We start from the raw sequence: 23727 nt of genomic DNA, 5'->3' as shown, positions 1-23727 counted from the left end.
TAATGTGTTTGGGAGCCGCTGCATTCAAGTATAGTAGAAAATATCAATATCAGTTACAACCACTGCCTGCTGGGGTGAGAATCACTGTTTAACCTTTAGACCACTCATAATTGATTACATACATTTTGTGTGCCAAGACATACAAAAGAGTACAGTATCGTAGTCTTCTGTGCTGAATAAATTGGTGATGGCTCCTTAATAGTTATTATTCATTTTCTGAATGTTTGAATTCTTAAATTTGTAATTCAACACAGATACTTTACTGACTAATGCATGCATTGTACTTGTTTTACTGGTAAGATGCAAGTTAAGATGGGAATCAGTGTTTTGTTTACAGCACATAGATGTAAAGCTATAATATTTCTATGGATACTATTAATATAAATCTGGTTTTCTGAAGGAGAGAAGTGCGATACAACACCAGAAAGTATACAAAATATTTCCCATACTTTCTGGCTTTGACTGTATTTACACATGGGCTCAATCGGACATTACTCAGAGTTTTGTAGGGTAATGTCCTGGATGACTGCTCCTCTGGGTGCTGTCAGGAGATGTTCAGGGTTCGGGTACATGTCTGAAAATGGCTTATGAGTAGCGTAGAAGTTACTACAGCTGTAGTGGATTTAATTATCAATTCATCTCCACATTATTTTTTTGATTGGTGTTAAAGGTGCCTGCTGTAAGTTCACAAACTCACGAAGTATCTTCAGCCTCAAATCATGGACGACAAAGGGAAGAAAAAGGGTCGACATTTGGGAATTTTTAACCAACCAAATCTTTGGATGCTTTACCTGTAAAAGGTTTAATCAATCAATCAATCAATCAATCAAGATTCAGTCAAATACTGTTTCTCTGTTAATCCGTAATTGTTGCAGCTCTACATGCCACTGTTTTACAGTCCGTTCATCTAACATCTTTAGTCTTTGCTCCTACAAACTCATTTGCCCACTTGCATCTCTGTTATGTTAGACTCTGTACTTATCAGCCTCCAGTCTTTCTGTCTCTCAGACTCCATCAGTTATCTCATGTTTTCCCTTTCATCGCTGCATCTCTCTGGCTTGTCTGTCTGTCTCTGGCTTGGTTTTAATCAGCCCAGCAGACTTTCTCTTTTGGGGCTCAGTAACATCCCTCGATTGGCTTGCACGAAATTTGACTGCACTGTGACATCACAGGTGCCGGAGCCTGCTGATTGGCTGCTGCTGGGAGTGGGGGGTTGGGAGTATGGGACGGGGGCTGTATGCGGGTTGAGGCGGCAGGAGGGCTGATGGGAAAAGGAGAGACTGAGTGACGCTGCTCAGTGCCTACAGGCCCTCTCTCGTTCTTTCTGTTGCCCTCATTTTGAGTTCCTTTCCAGCTCACTCTCTACCAGACTTCAGCTCCTCACATGGTGGAAACTCCAACACTCAAACATCCCACTCTTGACTGTCACTTAACTGTTTTTTTACCCGTTTTTCTTGCTACAGGGGACACGGGTTGAACTTAAAAGTGATTCCATTCTTGGTAACTTAAGTTCCTAGAGCCAAGAAAAAGGAAAAGATGAACCCCGGCCCAATATCTCACCTTCATGGTGACTTAAAACCTCCTGAGAAACATGCACCATCGCCAACCCGGGAAAAAAAAAAATCTTAATGTTTGGTGGTGATTCACACCCAAACCCACACCAAAACTGAATGTTCGACATGTGTTTCTGCTTGAGTTTGAAATGGTCATGACGCATTTTGGCTTACGATTAATGATTCCCTCAGAGCTGGCGAACGTTAAAGGCCGCAGTTAAACATCAGAATTTTTCTCTGTGGTTTGTCATGAGACCCGTCCTTTTTTTAGAGCATGAAACCGCTTTTTGAACAAAACATACATACATACTTTATAACATTGACAGCTTTATTTACTTTTGGGTATACAGGGAGTGTTTTCCTTTTATACCAGGCGTGCTTTTAAAAAAAGCATCCCAGTTTCAGCACAGTACAGTAAATGGATGCATTCAATCAAAATGATTTATCAAGTAAAAAAATTTGCTGTCTACCGTTTCTCAAATATAATAAGCCGCTGTTTTTATTATTTTTGTATCAGTATAAGTGAAATATTAAGATTTTGAAATGAGCTGAAACTGAATTAAATTTGAAGATATCACCATAAACTCATTTGTCCACTCTTTTTATGCTATCATATTGATTATTTGTTTAATTATTTGATTTAAACAATAGGAAAACCATAATATCCTAAAGTGACATTCAGTACCGAAGCTTCTAAGACCTAAAGAGAATTCCGTTAGCGATTTAACAAGACAGAGCAGCAAATTTTCAAATTTGAGAAGCTGGAAACCTCAAATATTTGTTCTAGAAAACTGATGAAAGATTAACTGATTGTCAAAATTGTTGCTCTGTTGGACTATTTGTGCTTAATAGACTGCTGAATGATATCTTCTGTTTGTGTCCGTTAGGATAAAAATCAGACAAAGTTGCAGATTAATTTTGTCGTGATCGACTAATCTGTTAATTGACTAATTGTTGTGCTTTAAAACTTTTTTTTTCCTGAGAACAGTTGGACCCTGCGTGATGATCGAGTCTGACTTACTTTCCCACTGCCCACTTTTACAGCCTGTCAGGTGATTACAGCTAGTCACAAGCCAGTTTCTTTAACCTCTGACCTCCATTCTGCTGCCTCCCCTGCACGTTAGAAAATGAGCAAGTCAGATATCTTGTCTTCATCTTCAGCCTTGGTGCCGGTCGATTTCAAGTTGGCCTATTTGATATTCAGCAGCAGGACGAAGATGTCACAGTGGCAGTGGAGTCTAGTAACAAGCTGTTCCAGGGTGAAGAGTAGACAGGCATGATGTGACGATCTCTCCCTGTCTCGTAGCGATGTCGAGCAGTGAATATGTCTGCGGTTGCCAGAAGAAGCTGTCATAGAAATTACACTCTACATGCTTTCTGAAGTGCTGCTGCTGCTGCTGCTTTGGTTAACCCACAAGAGAGAGTGTTAAGTTTTTGCTTCTTTAGATACATGATCCATTCACTGTTTCAATGGATACCACATATCATCCTATAGTTGTCGAGACTACTTACAGAAGTTAAAGTGCTCATCAGTTTATAATGGATATGGACATAATGGACAAGTGTCATTTTAGCAAAAACTCCAATTATTGTCTTAATTTGTTAGTCTACCATCAATATTCTGCTACATATCTGTCTCCAGTACTTTTTTGTTTTATAAATTATATATAGAATTGTTGTGATATACAAGAACTGGCAAAATATACACAGATTCAATACGGGTTTAGAAATATTTAATTAGGAAACTAATAGAGAAGGGGGTGAACCTGTTTTGTTCAGCCGTGTGGGTGGAGAAAAGAGGTTTAGCAAAAAGTTCTCCAGACAAGTCAAAGGTGTGCTCCTTACTCATCAGTAAAACCTTTGTGGTTATTTTGCATTTTGATCTGCTGAAGATTAGCGTGGGTAGAGAGATTAATGTATCTGCGTGTTCTGTCTCTGAGAAACCGGATCTGTCATTGTTTGACTTATGAACATTGTTCTGATGTTACAAGATGTAATATTTACTATTTATAGTCCAGATATATGAGCAATGCTATCAAATGCTTTTGTAGCTTTGCTTGTCCCTGCTTTAAATGTTAATTCTTTTTAAACAAATTAGTCTATAACATTTTAGGAAAAAAAAAATCTCAAGAGTTTATTTTTCTGAGAGTCTGGAGTCTACAGGAACAGTTTCTCAACTTGTTTCCTATCTCTCTAGTTTGGCCAGGACACAAGGCATGATTTCACAATTAATTAATTAGTTGTTTGGTGACAAAACACGAAAAACCTAAAGCCCAAGTTTTTTTCCCAAACACTGAAACCCTGAAATATTAAGTTTCTATTTGTATACAACAGAGGACAACTAAGGAGCAGGCAAATGTAAGGTGTTTTAACCCTTTAAACGACTCTAGTGATTGTCAGAATAGCTGACTCATTGTTTCAGCTCTTGGTGACTGTGATATAACTTCAATCAAAAGAATAATAATACCTTTTGCTGATGACTTTTGTAAATGAAAATGGCAACCATTTCTACCTCTGTCATGTCACATGTGATGATTTGGTGCTTTTTATTTTATATTACCTGATTAATCAAGAAAATAAAGCTTCAGATGATTTGAAAATAGAAATGATTACTAGTTGCAGTCTTTCCTGAGATTGATATCAGACCTGAGTACCTCAGCTAAGACATTCAGTTTATGAGTTTGAGTTGAATATAAAACAAGAAAATCAGTTGTATTTACAATTGAAAGTCTAGAAACATAGTTTGAATTGGTTAATTTTCAGTGTGTATCTGTACCAAAAAGAAAAGGAAAGGTGGTCCAACATACTAGATACAGATAGACGTTTTAACAGTGTGCGAGTGTGTGGAGGTGGATATTTACCACCTTTCTTTGGCAGAAATAGTAATGCAGGATAGATGAAGGATGTCAGGAAGATGGTTGCATGCCTAAACTGGTTAGGACACAGGATATGCAGGAAATAAAAGCAGGAATTGGTGTTTATTGCATTTATGATGGTGGAATTTGGGGCGATCTCTGGCCTACTCGGTCAAGAAGATGGGGGGCCTAAGGGAATGTGGGGGTTGGGACGGAGAAGGTTCAGGGTGAAGGGAGGATAGCTCCAGCTCCAGGCAGCCTACCAAGTGTGGGGTATAATCTGACAGCACTCAGCCAAGACACATGCAGGGCTAAGACCAGGCACCCTACCAAGACTGGGGCCTATGGAGACGTCCTGGTGAGAACTAAGCCTCCAATGGGCCTGGAGCGTCGCCAGCAATCCCACACACACACACACACACACACACACACACACACACACACACACAGAAAAGCAAACACACACCTAAATGCATAGTAAAGTCACACATGCGTGGTAAAGCTTGTGCAGCCTCTCATACATACGCACACAAACACAAACATCATGCATGCAAACAACAATAAGCGGTGAGCGAAGAAATAAGACAAAGAAAGCATGAATGCTAAGGAAGTGCAGGGCTGCAGTCTGAATGGAAGGACTGAAGAGCCAGATTTGTGTGTATGTGTGTCTTGTGTGTGTGGGTCAGACCTCCCAACTACAACTGGATCTACTATGCGTAAAATTAGCGTCATCGAGTTTAACCAACATTTTGTGGACATCTGTGTTGTCCTTTCCTTTCAGCTAATTAAGCTGTCATAGTGTGGCATAACTGGAAATCACCCTGAATGTTTGGATGACCTTGCTATGCTGACTGACACATCTCCCCCTTTCTTTCTTTCCACTCCCACTTTCTCTCTTTCATCTTCTCCTTTTCGCTCTTCCTCTTCAGATTATGTTTATTTTGAGAACTCGTCCAGTAACCCACTGCTGATCAGGAGGATAGAGGAGTTGAACAAGGTGAGTGTGCCTTTTATTTCTGAGATTGAACTTTATTCTTGAATGCAGCACACATCCACCCACTGAACTGTCTCTTTCTGACCATATAATTCTTAAGCTCTTATTACATCTATAAAAGCAAAAATCTAGCTTGTAGTGTTCTTTCTGTACACACGTTTGTGTCATATTTTTCTCACGTTTTTGGTTTGACCTTTGTGTTAACTGGAGACTTAGGCAAAAATATGAAAAGCATATGATGCATAGGATAAATATATCTTAGTTTACAAGTTGCAGTAGTATTGTTGATTAAAGTAAAACTTAAATCATAACTATATTCAAAACATTGTTGCACAGTGATAAAATGTGAAAATATATTTCTAGACTTATAGCTATAACTATATCGACAGTATCGACGATATGGGTTTGGGACAGTGGAGACTAGAGATGATTCAATTTGTTGACACATTTATTTGATCTATTATCAAATTCCATTACCTAAAATCTCTGGGTCCAACAGTATGAGGCTGTGCTCTACCAGGGGCGTTTGTTGTTTCCTTTTTTAATTTATTGCAGACTGAAGATATTTGGATATTAGGCCAAATAATTGACTGTAGAAAAAAGGAATTGGCAGATTATCAGTAATGTAAATAATTCTGAGTGGCACCTCTGTCTCTGAAGGTAATTATGTGGGACACTGGCATGACTACTCACAACATCAAGATCATTATTTGCTAAAGAATATATTTAACTGGCTCTTAAAGAGATAAAGACCACCACAGGTATGATGATTTTTCTGTGGCAGATATTGGTTAAATCCCAGCCTGCCATCTCACACATTGTTCAGGCAAAGAAGCAGAAAAGAGACCTGTCTCTGCAGACTAGTTACAGGTACCTGCTTTCTGTCCTCTGTCCCAGGCCTGGGCTGTTTAATGTGATTGACACAGAGCTCAGAGTGAGCCCTCTGTGCTGCCTGTCGCTGTCACTCTCTGTGCTCCTCAGGGATCCATAAGATTTGAGACACACATCTAGAAAGTATAGAACAGCCAGCTGCTCAAAACTCATATTGACTGAAGCTGAAAGCCAGTAGTCTAAAACAGATATGTTCAAATAAATGTCTTGTGCTGTATTTGAATGTAAGTATTTAACTATATACAAATTATTCAATACAAGGGTTGAAGAAAGAGCTGGAACTAACAGTTGTTTTGTTATAATTATCCTGCTTATTATTTCATTGAATATCATTTTGATTCATAAAGTGGAAAAAAATGCACATCACAATTTACTAAACCCCAGGATGATGGTTTCAGATTTCTTGATATTATTATAAGAAACAAAACAAAAAATGTGCATTGCAATTTTCTTAATTAAAAACATAATTTGTATTAAATTTGTTTGTTTTAACAATGAAACAATCCTGCAAACATTCTAAATTTTAGGTAATTCTTCTTACTTGAGGTACAGGAAAGCCTTACATAACATTCATCCTCACGTCATCTTCCTGTCTACATCTGTGTTTGCCCTTGTCAGTTGTTCTTCTATCATTGTTGCTGCAGACCAAGTTAGATTCAGAGTTTTAACATAATGGAAATAATAAAGAGAATCAAGCTTTTATTCTGTTTTGCTTTTACTGTACTATACCTAAATAACAGTTACAAACACACGTCGCAGCCCTTTTCTTTTCTTTTTTTTTTTTTTTGCGAATGTACAACTGTTGACTGACAAATTTCAAAATCTGCATGACAGAAAGTAAAAATATATGTTCACTCAAATTGATAATTCTCCATCAGTCTCTCTCGCACATTTTAGCTCACTAATGGGATTCATGAGAGAGTTCCTAAGACAATATACTGGGGATGCATCATAGAACAAATGTGATTGTCAATATTATACAACACGTGAAAGAAGCCCAGGTTATCAATACTGCAACGTATTTATGTTGGGAAATTAAATACATTTTCCAATGGGCCTTTTTCCTTCTTAGACTTTAAGTTGTAAAGGAGTTGTCGTTTTCATTCATAAATAAAAATACAGTGTTGTATCAATCAGTGACTATAGTAAGACTAGGAAGAAACCACTCTTATGACCAGACACGGATCCTCCAACATGCATGGCTGTCCAATAGCTGCAACACTTATTGTGATTTTGGAAAATTGCTGTAGCTTCACGCTGTGTTTTCATCCAAAGTTAAAAATCTAGCCTCATTTATGGGTTTTCATCTGTGTGTGTGTGTGTGTGTGTGTGTGCGGAGGTGCTCTGTGTGTGGCACCACTTGTTGCCGTGGTAACGCCGATTGTCTCTGGTTTGCAGACAGCCAATGGGAACGTGGAGGCCAAAGTGGTGTGTTTTTACCGACGCAGGGACATCTCCAGCACACTCATCGCCCTGGCAGACAAACATGCAAGTGAGTGACCAACTCTAACCCAGCCAGCAAGCATCATGCAACAAAAATATGCCAGCCAAGATTTTAAACTGTTCTCTTTGGAAGCCCTCTGCAGTTAAGTTGTAGTGCCTTCACATTTAATTTAATAAGGTTCGCGTCAACTGGAAAATACAATTTGATCGGTAAGGTTTGTTTGCACACCAGATTATGTCTACAGGAGATAATAAATTTAATTGAGTTTGTCTGCTGTTGCTGAGCGGTCCAGACAGCAGCCCCTCCTCTGATAGGCCTGACTGCAGCCAGCATTCGATCTGCTCGGTGTATCAATATGACGACACCTGTGTGTGTCTATGCATTTTCTTCCTGTTAAAACGTGGGTGTGTAGCGTACACCTGAACATAGCGCTGTTCTCAAGAGCTCAGTGTAAGCTTTGCAGTAGCAGCTGGTAGACTTTGAATGGACTCTTCGTCAAGCAGCTTTGTGTGAGCATTTAATTTTCTAGGTTCCAGGATGTTTTTTGGGCAGAAAAACAGAGACACAGAGATTCAATAAATGGAGAGTGCAACAAAAGGAACAAAGGGAAATGCATGAGCCTAAAAGGAATAGTCAGTTTACGATAATGAGTAGTAAAAGAGAATAAGGAAGAAAAATGAGTTCAGGTAAGCAGGGTGTGTTGAACGCCAGAGCCATTGACTTTCGTCATTAACTCCCCAGTGACCAGTTGCAAATGATGCCTTCAGAGCACTGCTGTACCTTATTCAGTTCCTGAATTCTTCTTGAAGTATAGAAGCAGGAAGGGGCACAGGATTTATTCCCACTACAGGATATTCATTTTATTCTTGAACATGACATGATTATACCACTTTTGGTTGTGTGAAAAGCATCTATTTGTACAGTGTATGGAGGCACTGACTTCTCTTGGTTTAACTGGCAGTTATCTACTCCCTGCTCCATTGTAAGTGTAATCTTCATGTGAAAATACCACCACCACCTACTACCTACATGCTGGCAGATTCTAGCCTTAGTTGTTAAGTTAATCATTCTCACCAGTCACATTTACATTTTTTTTTGTTTTGTTAAAATGCAAAAATGAAGAGGAGGGCAAAGATAACCACTCTTGAGTGAATACTGCTGGAGTGATTTCTGGTGCTCTGCGATTTCCACTCGTGACAGAATCTCATTTGTACACATACATGACTAAAAATAACGAATACCACATGTATTTGAATGTGTTCATAGGCATAGAAGGTTTTTAACTCTCTTGTAAATTGTTCCTCTTGCTTTAAAAAAAAAACATGGCACAGTTCAAAACTGAAAGATTTTAGACATTTCAGGTTATACTTATGTGTTATAATAGTTCATATTTTTTAAATATTTACTCAAACATGCTGGTTTGGCAAGATTACATCACTGTAACAGTGCAATTAAAGGTGAAGGGGCAGTGAAAAGGATCTTGTTTGTACACATGGGGCAAGAGAATAATAGTGCTCACTTTTAAAGAAGTGTGTCCTGAAAGACGTGGATGGGATTGCACCGAGTTGAACAAACAAAAAGTGGTAAAGTGGTTGTGTTGAGAAAAAAATTAGAGAGTAAGAGAGAAGTTTACACCCTGCCTTATTTTCTGACTGCACACTCGGCCATTTTCTTCGTTAAGTGGGTGTTCTTGTTTGACAGCCGGTTTTAAAAAGTTACAAAAATTGTGGTAGATTGTAGGAGGTGGGAGGTAGAACTGGATTTATAATCATTAGTTGTTGTAGAGTAGCTATGATTGTACTGTAGCTCTTATTGTACTTACTGTCAAGTGGTATCTTTGTTGACGGCTTAACCCCCAACAATATAGTTGCAGTTTTGAGAGACGGACTGAGACATTTAATTTGGACATTTTTATTTCTGTGACCATTTCTATTTCACTACATGGAGAGTGATAGAAGTACAGATGTGCAAAAGAAATAATAAAAAAAATAAATAAAAAAAATCCAAGTGTGCAGTGACACAGACTTTTTTCTACGGCTGGTCTTAGATGACCTATATGTCTCTTACACTGTACTGTATGTGATGTGGTGGATCAGTAGTGCTGTTGCACAAACAGTAGAAACACTACCATCCTGTAGGCCGGGCTAGCAAAACCAACCACTAGACTTTGACTGGGTGTGGCAGGTTAAATGTTGGCTCTTGGGGTGTGAAAGTGTGTGCATGTGTATATATGAGACTCTTAACCGCACAGCCCGGAGAGGAGTCCAGGGAGTGTATCCATGGCAAGATGCTTTGTCTGTTCTGCTGGACCACACAGTATCAGTTTGTCAAAGTGTTAAGCAAGTGTGTTATTATTTCAGAGCGTTTATATATGTATGTATATTATATTTTGCTCTATGCCGTATTCTTGTTATTTTTTTTAAACATGATTTGTGTTTATTTTGTCGTACCCTTCCAGTGTGTCTGCTAATATGATGATGAAGCATTACAACAATTTTTCCTTCAGTGAAGGAAACATATTTTTGTTGTATGCGTTATTTCATGTTGCATTATGAATGTTAGGTTAGGCTGTGCTCTACCAGCTGCAGTTTGGTAAGGGGCTTCCAGACATTTGCAATATGTAAAAAATGCATGGCGGGAATGGCTGCGCACCACATGGGTGTGGGCTGTATCCTGTCTGCGTTTCTGTAGCTGCAGCTACACTGTATGTGCTGCTCTGGGTGTGTGTGTGTGTGTTTGTACATGTGTTCCTATGTGCATGATGGACTTCAGCTCTGGGCCTTGTCACAGGAATTGCTGGAGGGGTACGTTTAATTCAGTTTTGTTATGGATCAGTGGAGAATGGCAGTTGTGTGACTGTGTGTGCGCATATGAGTTTGTGTGTCTTTATGTGTGTTTGCTGTGAGTCATTGATCAAATATTTTGCTTGCAGAGATTCTGAGCACCCCCCCTCGATAGGGCCTCCAACTCTGGTATTAGCCCCTCCCCTGTGAGCGAAGCAGCCTCCTGAGTGGTCCGCCTCTGTGGCGAACTTGGCATTTTACCTCCGTCGCCCCTCCTTTTAGACATTTGAATTTGCCATGACTCAAACCCTTTTTTATTTTTGAGATGTGGCTTCTAGCTCTCATAAACAATAGACAACAATGTTACCAGTGAGCCAATGCACAAATGTCAAATGAGTTCAACTTAAGTCCAGCTGGTCGTGGTCTAAGTACTTTATATTACAGCCAATGGTTTTTTTTGCTCGGGCTCAAATGTGGATCATAAACCAACGTCACAACGCGTTTTTTTGGTTGCTTTGATTCAGAGCACTCTACCGTTCTATAAATGACTTCATTTGGATCACAAGAGTCTCTACGTGGAAACAACCCCTCGCCCTGCCATTTGTAGCTCCATGTACCACTTAGGTTATACAACCACTCTCTATTTGACAAGAGTCATGATATGTAATAATTTGTCCTACAGGCAGAGAATAAATTTCTCATTTGCATTCTAGGCTGCAAAGCTTTATGAACTGTGGCCTTATCAGCTGTAATCATTACAAATAGAAGGCAGCATCCTGGCCTCGCGTCATTGAAGCACATGGAGATTTATAGAAGTTAAGCAGCTTTGTAATCTTGTTAGTTTTAGCATTATAAACATTTAATTAAGCGTACTGTTTGTTAGGAAGCAAAGGGGAAAATTATACCAAAAATACCTTTTAGAAAACCTTGGTTTTCACAAATTGTGTGTTATGCGGTTTTGGGACTTTTTAAACCTTTGTTTTGGCAAACTAAAATGTTGGTTTTAATTATCTTGCATGTGTTTATGACTATATGCATACATAAAAAACATGTTACTGGGAGAAACAAAGTTAACATGCACGTTCGCATGCACGTTCACATGCACTGCAACAATCGGATAACTGTGAAACGCATGCTTATATGCACTTAGCTGCTAATCAGATTTCTTGTTTAACCAAGGATGTCACTTACATATGTTATATATTTGTGCTAAATAGTCTGAAACACTCCTGGGCCTTTGTCATGGACGTACATTCTTGTAAAACTTCTGTTAAGCAAGTTAAGCTTATACTGTACTGTACATCCTAAAATCCTTAGCAGAGTTGTGAAAGTTGTTTCTTTCTTTCATGATGTGGATTCTTAGAAGTGAATTCTAGGCATCAATTTTCATCAGTTTGATGAGGCATCAGTTTTATAATGTCATTAAAGTCAGTGCCTTTATATGCACATAAGTAACCAGGTTACAGTCGGCTTTCTCGAGTAAGCTGATTTCTTAACCTGGTTTCCCTAATCGGGGTAGGGAATTGGAGAAACCTGATTCCCCAGGTAGATTTCTCCTGAATTTCTCTGCCATGTATACACGTAACCAGGTTTGGCTTTTTAGAAGAGTGCATGTGCAGGACAAAGGCTGGAGGCACTCTCCACTCTGCTACTTTCACAGAGAGAAGCAGCTGGATTATCATTACAGGGAAATGCTGCCTCATTTTAAAGTCAAGTCCACCCAAAATCCAACTAAAACTCAGTCAGTCAGCTCCCCCAAAACATATATAAAAGGAAGTCAAGAAGCGGTCACTTCTTTCTCTGTACAGCTGATCTGTTAACCAGACATAAACACTAATTAGTGAGCCTGGTTGCATGAAGGATGAGAATCTAAAAATCTAACATGCCTGAAACAGTACTGTGAATGTGAGCGTAACAATTTATCTGTGTGGAGCAAAACTCATTTACTGGGAAAGACTGGTCACTCCTTATTCTAACGACACATCCTGTGCTCACATGAACACATGTAGCTTGTTCATACAGTTGAAATTACATTTCAATTATTGTTAGAATCTGTTTTTTCACAATCAATTTTCATCTTTAATGTAAATGGCACATTTGTGGTTATTTCCATAACTACAAATCCAGACATTGGAGTCACACAGAAGAACTTATTGATTTAGCTTGTTATCCCTCTTATTATGCAGCTGTTGAAGATCTGTTTGTTCCATATGGACCACATTGTTTACTGCTAAAATTTTCAGTAGTTTTGCCCTTAGATACAACGTTATGCCACCTCATACGATTTCTGACACCATACTGGGTGATTCTGCAGTTCCTACTCCAGCGAATGCAGACTAGACATTAAGTTGCTTGTAACCATATTAAAACAGACAAGAAAATGATCAGCAGTACAGCACTACATTGTCTTGTTGCACTGTTTCTGTTTTCTACTGACTGTGCTCTTCTTGTTCTAGCTCGTATTTGGAATGTGCGCAGACAGAGGAAAAATGTTCACGATGCACGTTAAAATCAAAATGCTTTCTTGTTTTTAACTTGTCCTCGACTGAGTAAACAAGTCGTCTGGTGTGTCTCGCCGACAGAGCTAAACATACAATCACCTCATTTAATATGAGAGTTATAGCTGAGCTAGAGCTTCACAGAGCATCTACCTCCATATGAATTTTGTGTTGAGTTGTTTTGTTTTTTTGTTTTGAGGGTGACTGAAGGTTATTTATTTTTTGTAGGGCATTGTAATTCATTAACAGAAGTAAACACTTTTGCTAATAGACATACCATGAACATAAGGTCAGATAATTATATCACTTCACTGCGATGATCAGGTGAAGACCAAACCATCAGATCATAGCTTCCCACATCAGTAATAATTTTATACTGACTGATCTCCTCTTATTAGGAGTTATGAGCAAACTGTTATTTATTTATTTAAGGAGAAGCTACATGTCTGTATCCTCCACCACTCTCGCCCCCAGGCCTGCTCTTTCCTCTCCATTCCCTCCCCTCGCCATCTCTCAGCTCGGTAAGGCGACCCATTCATCAATAATTGATAATTGGCTGGGACAGGTGAGATGGAGAGGCAATTTGTAGTGAGTGCGGTGTGGGTGCACTGCCAGGAGATTGGCTCGGAGGAGGAGAGCAGAAGCATTGAGGTTGGGGAGCTGAATTGCTACTCAAAGACGCACAGCCAGGGGCCGGTTGGAAGGGCCAGCCTGCTGATGGACCACTACATAATCCTGCTAATGTGCATAAGAACTCACAGATAGAGTAACACATCTTTTAGTGCACACACACTGGCCTACTGAGAATCAGAAATCAAGTCAACGTTATTAGTAGTGTCCAAAGTAACACCTCACAAATTTGCCTTTAAAGAACTATAGCATCTGTTTATCTTTAGACAAATACGCAGAGTAGACAAACACAAATGTTGTGTTTGCAGAAAGAATATATGGTATGGTCATTTCATACCTGAATAACCCCAACTCACGAAGCCCCCTTCTCTCAACTCTAAACTGAGTTCATGCTGCAGATGTAAGTTGCAACAACAGCCGTTATCTCCTTCCATCTTTGGGATTCTTTGCCATATTGTGTATTGCCATGAAAGCATCTTCCAACATCTGATTTGGGGGTTTGTTTTGAGCACTCGACTCTACTTTCGTGCCTCTCATCTCCGTAGTGTTTGGTAATGATTCTTGTGTAAGCGGCAAAAGAAGGTTAGCGGTGTTTGGCTCTGGTGTGGGGACCAGTCTACGGTCTAATTTGCAAATTGGTTTTCTGGTCCGTGTCGAAGTTCTCATAGCCAAACCACGTCTATTCGACAGAAATAGCCCCTCCTTTAGGTACAAGTTCCTCATTTTGTCCTGTTCATGTTACCCAGTATTGTGTCACATTGACATTCCTCCTTTTTTTGTGTTGCCTATCGCGCTGTATGGAACAAAAAGTCTAGAGCACAATATGAAACCACAGACATTTTTTATCTTTGATATATTTCGTCATTACGCTGAATAATGTCTCTTTCTGTATCTTGTGTCTCTTTGCTATAATCAAGTCTTTGGAGTGTTACCATGTTATGTAGTGGAGTAAAAGTGTGCCTTATTACATTTTAATGAAATCTAATATTAGGTTTATTAAACTTCAGGAACAATGAGCAGAGGTGGTTCATCACACAGAAAAGGCCACATATTTAATGAGATCCAACTGTTTTAATGTTCATGTAGTGAAGCATCCTTGTAGCTGAAGGGTTAAGGCAACTTTCTTGCTTATTATTCCCCTCATTTTTTTCTCATATCTCTAATACTTGCTGTCCATAAAATGCGAAAAACAAAATATAGTTTAGTGATTAATAAATAACAAGATATGTTATTGTTTCAGTCACTTTCAAGCAAGTTTCTGGTTTTAGCTTCTCAAATGCGAGAGTCATTTTTCATTACTTTATGACTTAATAATACATTAAGTTAATAGACTAACTGTATTAATGATTGAGAACATAGTAACCAATTGAAGCAACACAGAAAACGATAGTTCCATTATACATTTAATAATTAGTCAAAGCATTGTGTTGAAAAAGGCAAATACTGTGATCTGTCATAAGATTAGGTGTTTATATGTGTTATATAACAGCCTAGTGTAGGATCTGGACTAATAATTGATAAACTTTTGTACTAGAAATCTCTAAATACTCCTATTCTTCCAAGGTGATATTTGTACTTGTCTTTAAATACCTTTATTGTTGCTGTCCTTTGTTCACTTTACTTATGTTTTACATGATTTGCTGTAAAAATGACGTGCAGAAAATACATGAGCTTTATTTTGCAGCGTATGTGTGTACAGCTTCTTCTGAGTAAAAGCCAGTATTGCAAATAATTAAAAAACTTCTGGTGCAGTTTGAATTTGATGGAGTGTTGTTACAGATTTTTATGCTAATGCCATTTTTGAACTTGAGGAACATGCTGCTGCTGGAACATCAGTAAATGCTTTAAGATGCACGGTAAATGAATATACAGTGGTATAATATTGAATTCAGTATCCTAACAACGTATTTTCATCATGTAGCACATAGCACCTCATATTCAGCTTCTTCCAACTTCCAACCTTTTCCCTATTCTCTTAAAAGTTGTTTTATGTCTTTTATTATTAATCTCTGTCTATATTTTGTTGTTTTACATGGCAGAAGATGGAGTGAGGCTCATGCTGTGTGTGTGTGTGTGTGTGTGTGTGTGTGTGTGTGTGTGTGTGTGTGTGTGTGTGTGTGTGTGTGTGTGTGTGTGTGTGTGTGTGTGTGTGTGTGTGTGTGTGTACGCACTGATAGTGTCTGCTGGGTGCTGAGTGCTGGGCAGAGTGAGAGAGTGAAGGAGTACTTATTGATTTTGGCCACACATCTCTTCTCCTGAAAATCCCTTGATTGCTTTTGTTCTGCTCCCTGTCTCCCTCTTTCTGTCTCGCTTCCTCTAATGAAACTCCAAATGAATTGGAGCACGTACTGACTGTTCTCTCTCTCTCTCCCCCCTTTCTCCTCTGGTTCCCTCGCTGTCCTCCTTACTCTCTCTACCACTTTCTCTCTCTCTCCCTGCATGTCTTTGTCTCTCTTTCGCCTGCTCTCTCTGCTGATTTCTCTATTGCTCCCTTTCCTCCTCTTCCTCTCTTTGTCTTCACCTTTTGCTCCCTTGCTCTTTATCACTTTTGTCACACTTCTTCCCTCTGTGCCTATTCCGTCTCTCTGTTTATCTGTTTTCCTGTCCATCTCGCCTCCTCTTTTCTCTTTTTCCCCCTGTGTTTTCCTCGTCCACAGATGATGAAGAGTATGTGCAGTGAAGATGTTGCCTACAAGCTGCAGCTAAATCTGTTCTTTTTAGAATGACTCAGACACATGACCTACTAAAATGGGCTTGTAGCTCTTCAGCAGTTGCTCTGTCCATTCATTCTTGGGCCCATTCTCAAGGACTTTTTCAAGCCTTGACTTGTGATTGTGTGTTGTGCCTGGGCCCTCCCAGGTTCAGATGGAGGACTGAAAGAAATCCATATTTTAATGCTTTATTTTACGGTATCGCCGTAAAATACGACAAAAATAGCTGCAAAACACTTACTTGCAATTAACTCAGTTAGCATAAAATGCAGCAAAAAACAGCTTTAAGTCAGTCTACTGCTTAAGTGAAGCATTAACCAGCCTGTGCAATATCTTCTGTGGCTCTGGAGGAGTTTTTTCAACCGTAATCATGTTGTTATAGAGACCTCTGTTATACAAACTGGATAAAAAGTCTACACACTCTTGTGAAAATGCTGGGGTATTGTCACGTAAAAAAATGAGACCAAGATAAATAAATAATTAATAATTTCAGACCTTTTTCCACTTTTAATGTAACCTATAACCTGTACAGCTCATTGTCATTGACATTGTCATTTGTGTTTGCATACTGGGGTTAACTGTATTTGAGTCCTAAGACAACATCTTAATCTGAAATGAAGAATGTTATTGTCTGAATACTTGTTTTAATGGAGGGATTTCATTTTTTGAAATAACAAAATAAAACTCATATGCAGGTTAATGGTAAAAAAAAAGTGTTTAGTCACAGATTAATTTTCTTTCACCTTCATTGTCACTGAAGCCTAAATTAAACCTGAGGAAAAGACCTATGTGCATGTAATTTGTGTAACTTAACCTTGTAAAAACACATTTTATGTTTAAGTGTATATGATAAAATAAGCACCTGACATGCACTTTTTAACCTTCCAGAAAATTACCTTTATTTTCTCAATGGAAAGTACAGAATTATACAAGTGTGTCTCTTTTTATTATCCTGTATGGATAGCAGTAAACTGTACTAGGCCTAAAACAGTTCTCATTTCAGTTATTAACAGTAATCTTCTGATTATGTTTTTTCTTTATAGATTAGATTAGTCAAAAGACATGGCAGAAATAATTTGAAAATGTCTTTCATAGTTTCCCAGAGTTCAAGGAAACCTCTACAAATGTCTCTTTTTTTCCTTCAACAAACAATTGAAAAGACATTCAGTATACAAAGAGAAATGACAAAGAAATGCATTAAATTTGCACTTTTAAGAAGATGGAGCCAGCAAATGTTTGGCGTGTTTGTTTTTACTCATAAAAGATTGATCTCTCCTCTTCATTTTCTGGCAGTAGCATAGTGCAAAAATTATAATTTTCCAGCACTGAACTCTGGACTGTTTTCTTTTCACATGCCATTCAGGTTCTCTAATTAGGTTTCATACTTATAATACAGGAGATTGTTCAAAAAATAATGTATTGGAGCATGTTGAAGGGAAAATTGGATGGGAACCACTGTGATCTTTATGCAAAAATGGAAGATGAAACTTTACTCTGATGTTGTTGGAGTCGTACTACATACTTCATTTAGATTTTATGTGAAATACTTCTTTCTCCCTGGGGACTTCATAGTTCCAGCTCATCAAGTGTGCATCCTTATGCTTTATGTCTGCTTGCTGTACACCTGAGACTGTGTACAGTATGTGGTTGCTGCAGATAGATTTGCACACCCCTATTTTCCCTGTGGACACCATTGTTCCGCCTCATCTAATGTGCATATGTTTGACCTTTACTCCCTTTCACCACCCAGGGGAGCTGGAAGAGGAAATGGAGAATCCAGAGATGGCGGACCTTCCCGAGAAACAGAAGCACCAGCTCAGACACAGAGAGCTCTTCTTGTCCCGCCAGCTGGAGTCCTTACCTGCCACACACATCAGGTACACTGCAGCACACCTTTTGTGGATTTATGCTGGTGGCACATATTCATATTTATGAATATATGGGAGCAGTGACATCCCCTTGTGCAAATTGTTATTGTTTGACAGCTGCCATACAGTACATGTCCGTGTTACTACAGCGTTTCACTCTTTTGTCAAAGGACAACTTCACATGTAGCCATGAAGTTATATTATGTTATATTATGACAGTTGAGAGCTGTTCAGGTTTTAGTTGACTTAAACTCACTTGATGAACCACTCACATGCAGTGTGCACTAAATGTCAACAGAAAGCTGTTTCTACATATAGAACTACCTTTGCTCATGAGTAAGCTCTGAGCAAGCCCACATAGCTATTACCACATTATTACTTGACATTTCTAAAGAGTTGAAGGGCAAATCTGCTCAAATAATAATAAATAAAAAACCCTCAAGATTGATGAAATTCTATTTCTAAATTTCTAACTAAGCCATTGTGCAGCAAGGTTACTTGAGGTGCTTGAGTTTATCACCCTGACAAACTGTATTTGCTTCAGGCTACAGACTAATTAGCTGGTAAATAATCTGAATTCAGACTGCAGCAGTTTGGGGATGGAGATGAGTGCCAGTCAGTAAAGCTTTACAGTCCATTTAGGGCTTCTTTATGTTTTTTCAGCACAAATTATACTGTACGTAAACAAACTGCCAGTTACTGTCCATGTGGGTTTTGGTACAAGAACAAACTATAATGTCAGTTGTCACTGAATTTGTGGGCTTTTGTTTTGACAGAACTTTAGTCTTTACGTTTCCAACACTCATTCATCAGGTGTGCTCTTCTCTGTGACAGCTAGAGAAAATAGTCTTTGGAGGTCTTAGCTTTTCTTCTATCTGCATTAAACTAGGTTCAGAGGTTTTTTTTAACACAATATCGTCCTTTAGAACAACATGGAGGGCTGGAGAATGGTTGGTGGGGGTGTGTTGTTTCATGTACTGGTGAGAAACAGTATGATATATGAAATATGATCTGGGAAGTCCACTTTGAAGGATGAATTGTGTCTTTAAAATGCTTATTTAACAACACTGATGTTGTCTGATGTTGATGTGACTCAGGATTACACAACTCTGAAAGGTTATCCTGATGACAGCTTTGGTTGTGACACTCGTGATGCAAACTGCTGAAATGTACCATTCATGTTCATTCGTGTGTGTGTGGATGCACAAGCACCTGATTGACCAAAGCAAAAAATGAACTAGATCCAACTCATCTCTGCGTGCAGCCTCAGACTCGGGAGATGTTTATCTAAACTTTCATCCTGCACTTACGTAACCAGTTATCCGATTCACTTTAATTGTTGCCTGTTATTATGTGTTTAAGGGTAAATATTCTGCATCCATCCTATGTGGCTCTTCAGCCTTTGCTTACTCTCCCGCTTGTGTTTTTTGCTCCAGGGGGAAGTGCTGCGTGACACTACTGAATGAGACAGAAGCCTTGAAGTCCTACCTGGATAGAGAGGTATGTGCACCAGCTCCAACAACATGATGAAGTCTCTTAATCGGTGAATGACTGTGTTGGATTTCTGGAGGCATCTTAAGAGAGAGTGTAAGAGATTTGAGTTTAGAGATTCTTGTTGCTGGATGAATTATTCAGCGTGTTGACCCAGAATGTTCTTTTCACATACAGTAATGAGGAGACAAGAGATTAGCAAAGGGGAAACACACACATATGCAGAGACCGATAAACGCCTCTATTCCACCTCTCTTGCTGCCTGTTTTGCTTCCTGTTCCTTTCATCCAGTCCTCATGTCTTCCTGCCATCTCTATTTCCCAGGATGCCTTTTTCTACTCGCTGGTTTATGACCCTCAGCAAAAGACTCTGCTGGCTGATAAGGGGGAGATCCGCGTTGGGAACAAGTACCAAGCTGACATCACCGACCTCCTCACAGAAGGTACGTCATATTTCAATCTTGGGCATTTTAATTGTCACATTTTTCCAGAAATAACTTATTATCAAAGTAGCATATTAACATTTTCCTGCAGGGTACTTTATACTTTACTCTTTATACTCTGTTTTTTTCCTGTTTGCAGTTTTTCAGCATTAATAGGGGCGGTGTGAGCCATAAATGTTTTTGTGTTCATTTCTCAGAAACATTTCATAGACTTTAAGTCTAAATCTTCATATAGACAAGTTATTACTTGTTATATTTTTTGTTCTTTTGTTTAACAAGTAAAGTTATTGGACAGGCAGAGTGGACAGGACAGGGTGCATGATGTTCAAACCAATCAATAAGCAACTTAATTTATCAAATAGTCAGTAGTTAGTTGCAGTTGGATAGAAATGAGTTCAAATACCACCTCGCCCAACTACAACAGTAAAATCCATCTTTTACATTAATGCATGAGTTATAATAATCTATTTTTTACATTAGAATTAAAAGTAAAAGTACTCAAAGTACATTTTTATGCTATTACTTGAATACCTTTGCAGAGTATTTTTAAGCCAGGACCTTTATGTGTTGCAGAGTACTTTAGGAGGAGGGTAGGCTGTTATGAATAACTACAGCAGAAGACAGTTGTTTCTGTCTATAGTGTAAAACTACAGCTACACAGATTGTCTACATGCATAGTTTAGTAGGCTGTTCTTATTTATTTAGTCATTGTCAGCAAATCCAATAAAAACACTAAAACCAGTAGCGTGAAAGTTCATCCTTCAATACTTTGATAAGTGTCAGATACATATTTAATGAAATGTTACAATATGTAAATATTCAAAGGCATGAATCACAGCTGACATCCTCAGAGTTTAGTAGAGATTATTCAAACAGGAGTGAATAGTTGAACTGTCTTCAGTTGTGCATATATATGTGTTTAACCCCCCACTGAGAATCAGCTGCAGCAGCATTGTAAATGTGAACCATAGTGTCACTGTTCATTATATTGTACGAACATGTCAGTGCAGCTGTCTGACACTGTCATGGGTTTTCAATAGATTTTCAACACCACGGAGGTCTGTGATACAAAATATTAAGTTATAACATAGTTAAGGTTCTGTCTTTAAATGGGATTTGTTGACTACAAAATATCACCAGACTTTAATCCCAAACTCTTTTAATATCAGTTACAACTTTTTTTAAACTTTGCAACTCGTCCAAAATATTAAAATCCCTAATTATTTCCATTCATGCACTTTGAAAGATTTTTTCCATTTTGGAGATACTTATTGTTTTCAAATGCAACCCTTTTTTTCCTGCCAGATTTGGGGTTCAGCAATTTGCCAGATTTTTATTCTTAGCAGGTGGGAAAACCTCTGAAATTGCAATTAGGGCACTCTAGGATGCTAATCTCCTTAATTAAACCCATGTTAATGAAATTCTTTTACATGTGTTGGAAGCTCAGGCAGGTTGGCTGCTTGGTTGCAGGCTGGCAGGCCGCACCTATTCACCTCTGGGATTCATTAGAGCTAAACACAAGGGAGTCTTTTTTTTTAAAGGAATCAGGAAGAAAAGTAAATTTTATTGTGAATTTTACAAACTCTTTCTGCACACGTGGGCAATTAGCAACAACATTCTAACAATTATCTGTGTGTGTGTCTTCTTGGTCAATGAAGGTGAGGATGATGGCAGAGACTTGGAGAAACTAGAGGAGAAGATCTGGGACCCAAACAGCTCACTGACGGAGAAACAAATTGACCAGTTCTTGGTAGTAGCTCGGTAAGTCACCATGGAAAAGCATAGACATACATGTTCATATGCAACAAGTAGCTTTATATTCAATTGGAAGTAATGAGACTGGCTAAGTGAGGGTCCTATTTGCTTGATAGCACTATCACTGTACTGAATATTGTAAGTTCTTGCATTAATGGTTCAGTAAAAGTAATTTTTTGCATCATGTCTGTCTCTCATAGGTCAGTAGGTACATTTGCCAGAGCCTTGGATTGCAGTAGTTCTGTCCGGCAGCCCAGCCTCCACATGAGTGCTGCTGCAGCCTCCAGAGACATCACCTTGGTGAGATACACACATAAAAGCAGCCTTGAGTTAAATCCGCATCACACCATAGGCACGAGGCAGTACTGTTAATCAAAGAAAAACGCCCGTAGTGCACGTGTGTGTCTTTTTTTGTGTCTGTTAGCGATTGTTGAGGCCTGTGTCTGGTTATTCTTAATGAGCACTTGGCCCTAGAAGCTGGTTGTGGTTCTATTCTGCCGCTGGTATCCTCATATATAAAACATACATAGATGAGAGGCCTTCTAGCTACACCCACATAAACACAGGCCTAGGTTTGCACAAGGGGGCTGCACAAAAACTCTCTGGACTAAACAAATAAGAACAAACGATCATCTTGAGACGACGGCAAAATATTAGAGAACGTCATTGCGTAACTGATTTAAAGAACAACACCTCAAAGTCCTGACACTAACCTCTATTTGTATTGTGTGTTTAGTTTCACGCCATGGACACCCTCCACGCCACAGGCTATGACATGACTCGAGCCATCGCTGCGCTGGTGCCTCAGGGCGGACCTGTTCTCTGCAGGGATGAAATGGAGGAGTGGAGCGCCTCGGAGGCCAACCTGTTTGAAGAAGCACTGGAGAAATATGGCAAAGATTTCACAGATATCCAACAAGACTTTGTGAGTAACAATTCCTTATTAAAATCATATTAATCATAAGTCCTTCAACCCCAACAGAGACGTGTTGCTGCCATTTCTAAAATGACTTCTTTTTTTCTTAAAGTGGTACATTTTCTTAATTAAAACATTTAATATATTCAATATGTTCTATTGTAATTACATTACAGGTTTATGGGATACTCAACTTATATCTGTATGTTGAATATGGAAACTAGTCTGGGAGTAAGAAGAAAAAACAGCTACTTATGGATCGCAATAGAGTGTATAAACATATTTGCCAAACTGATAAATTAGTCATTTACTTAGAAAGCACATCATTTATTTAAATTTATTTTTAATTTTTAAATTTTTAAGTGGAATAGAACATATACAGTGTAGAGCACTTGGTATGCTGCTCATCATTCTGTATGTGGGATGCTCAAATCTCATTTAGAGATGTATACAGTAGGTATTCAGTGCAGCCATAATTACTGCCTCTGACTGCAGAAACCACAGAATTAGAGTAGAACACATGGCAGCAGACATTTGGACTTCATTTCAGCTTGTAGATGATTTAGTTTTTGTGCCATGATGAAGTACAATAAGAGACTTGTAAGCCAGCAGTGCAGCCATCTCATACTAAAGGGCACTTACAACATTAATAATGTTAAAGTAATATTTTTAAGGACACTAAGTGAGTGTTAGAAGACTGGAGAAAGCTCTCAGCCTAAGAAGAATGGTGCTGCCGTAGCGTGATTCTGCATCTCATTGTGCTCAGCTCGAACTTTGTGCATCACTCCGCCACCTGGTGGCTGGCTGCTGTTAGTGCTGCTCACACTGGTTTCCACACGGACCTTCTCTCGAAACAACAGGACTACACCAGCACTATGGGTGTGGCCTCAACTTGA

General features: G+C 38.8%; 1 protein-coding gene across 2 annotated transcripts in view; it reads left to right on the top strand.

Moving 5' to 3' along the window:
* The window catches only part of mta1 (metastasis associated 1), a 35981-nt gene that overhangs the window by 5602 nt on the left and 6652 nt on the right, over window positions 1-23727 (top strand). For both annotated transcript variants that reach the window (XM_026340315.1, XM_026340314.1), the window contains exons 2-9: window positions 5338-5405; window positions 7692-7785; window positions 18110-18236; window positions 19664-19727; window positions 20043-20160; window positions 21819-21921; window positions 22116-22215; window positions 22652-22840. In XM_026340315.1, coding sequence (XP_026196100.1) covers window positions 5338-5405; window positions 7692-7785; window positions 18110-18236; window positions 19664-19727; window positions 20043-20160; window positions 21819-21921; window positions 22116-22215; window positions 22652-22840 — 863 coding nt within the window. The remainder of the gene's footprint in view (window positions 1-5337; window positions 5406-7691; window positions 7786-18109; window positions 18237-19663; window positions 19728-20042; window positions 20161-21818; window positions 21922-22115; window positions 22216-22651; window positions 22841-23727) is intronic.

The sequence above is a fragment of the Anabas testudineus genome, chromosome 22 (assembly GCF_900324465.2).
Source record: "Anabas testudineus chromosome 22, fAnaTes1.2, whole genome shotgun sequence".
Taxonomy (NCBI): domain Eukaryota; kingdom Metazoa; phylum Chordata; class Actinopteri; order Anabantiformes; family Anabantidae; genus Anabas; species Anabas testudineus.
Note: the sequence above shows the minus strand (reverse complement) of the source record. Positions and strands in the feature narration are given on the sequence as shown.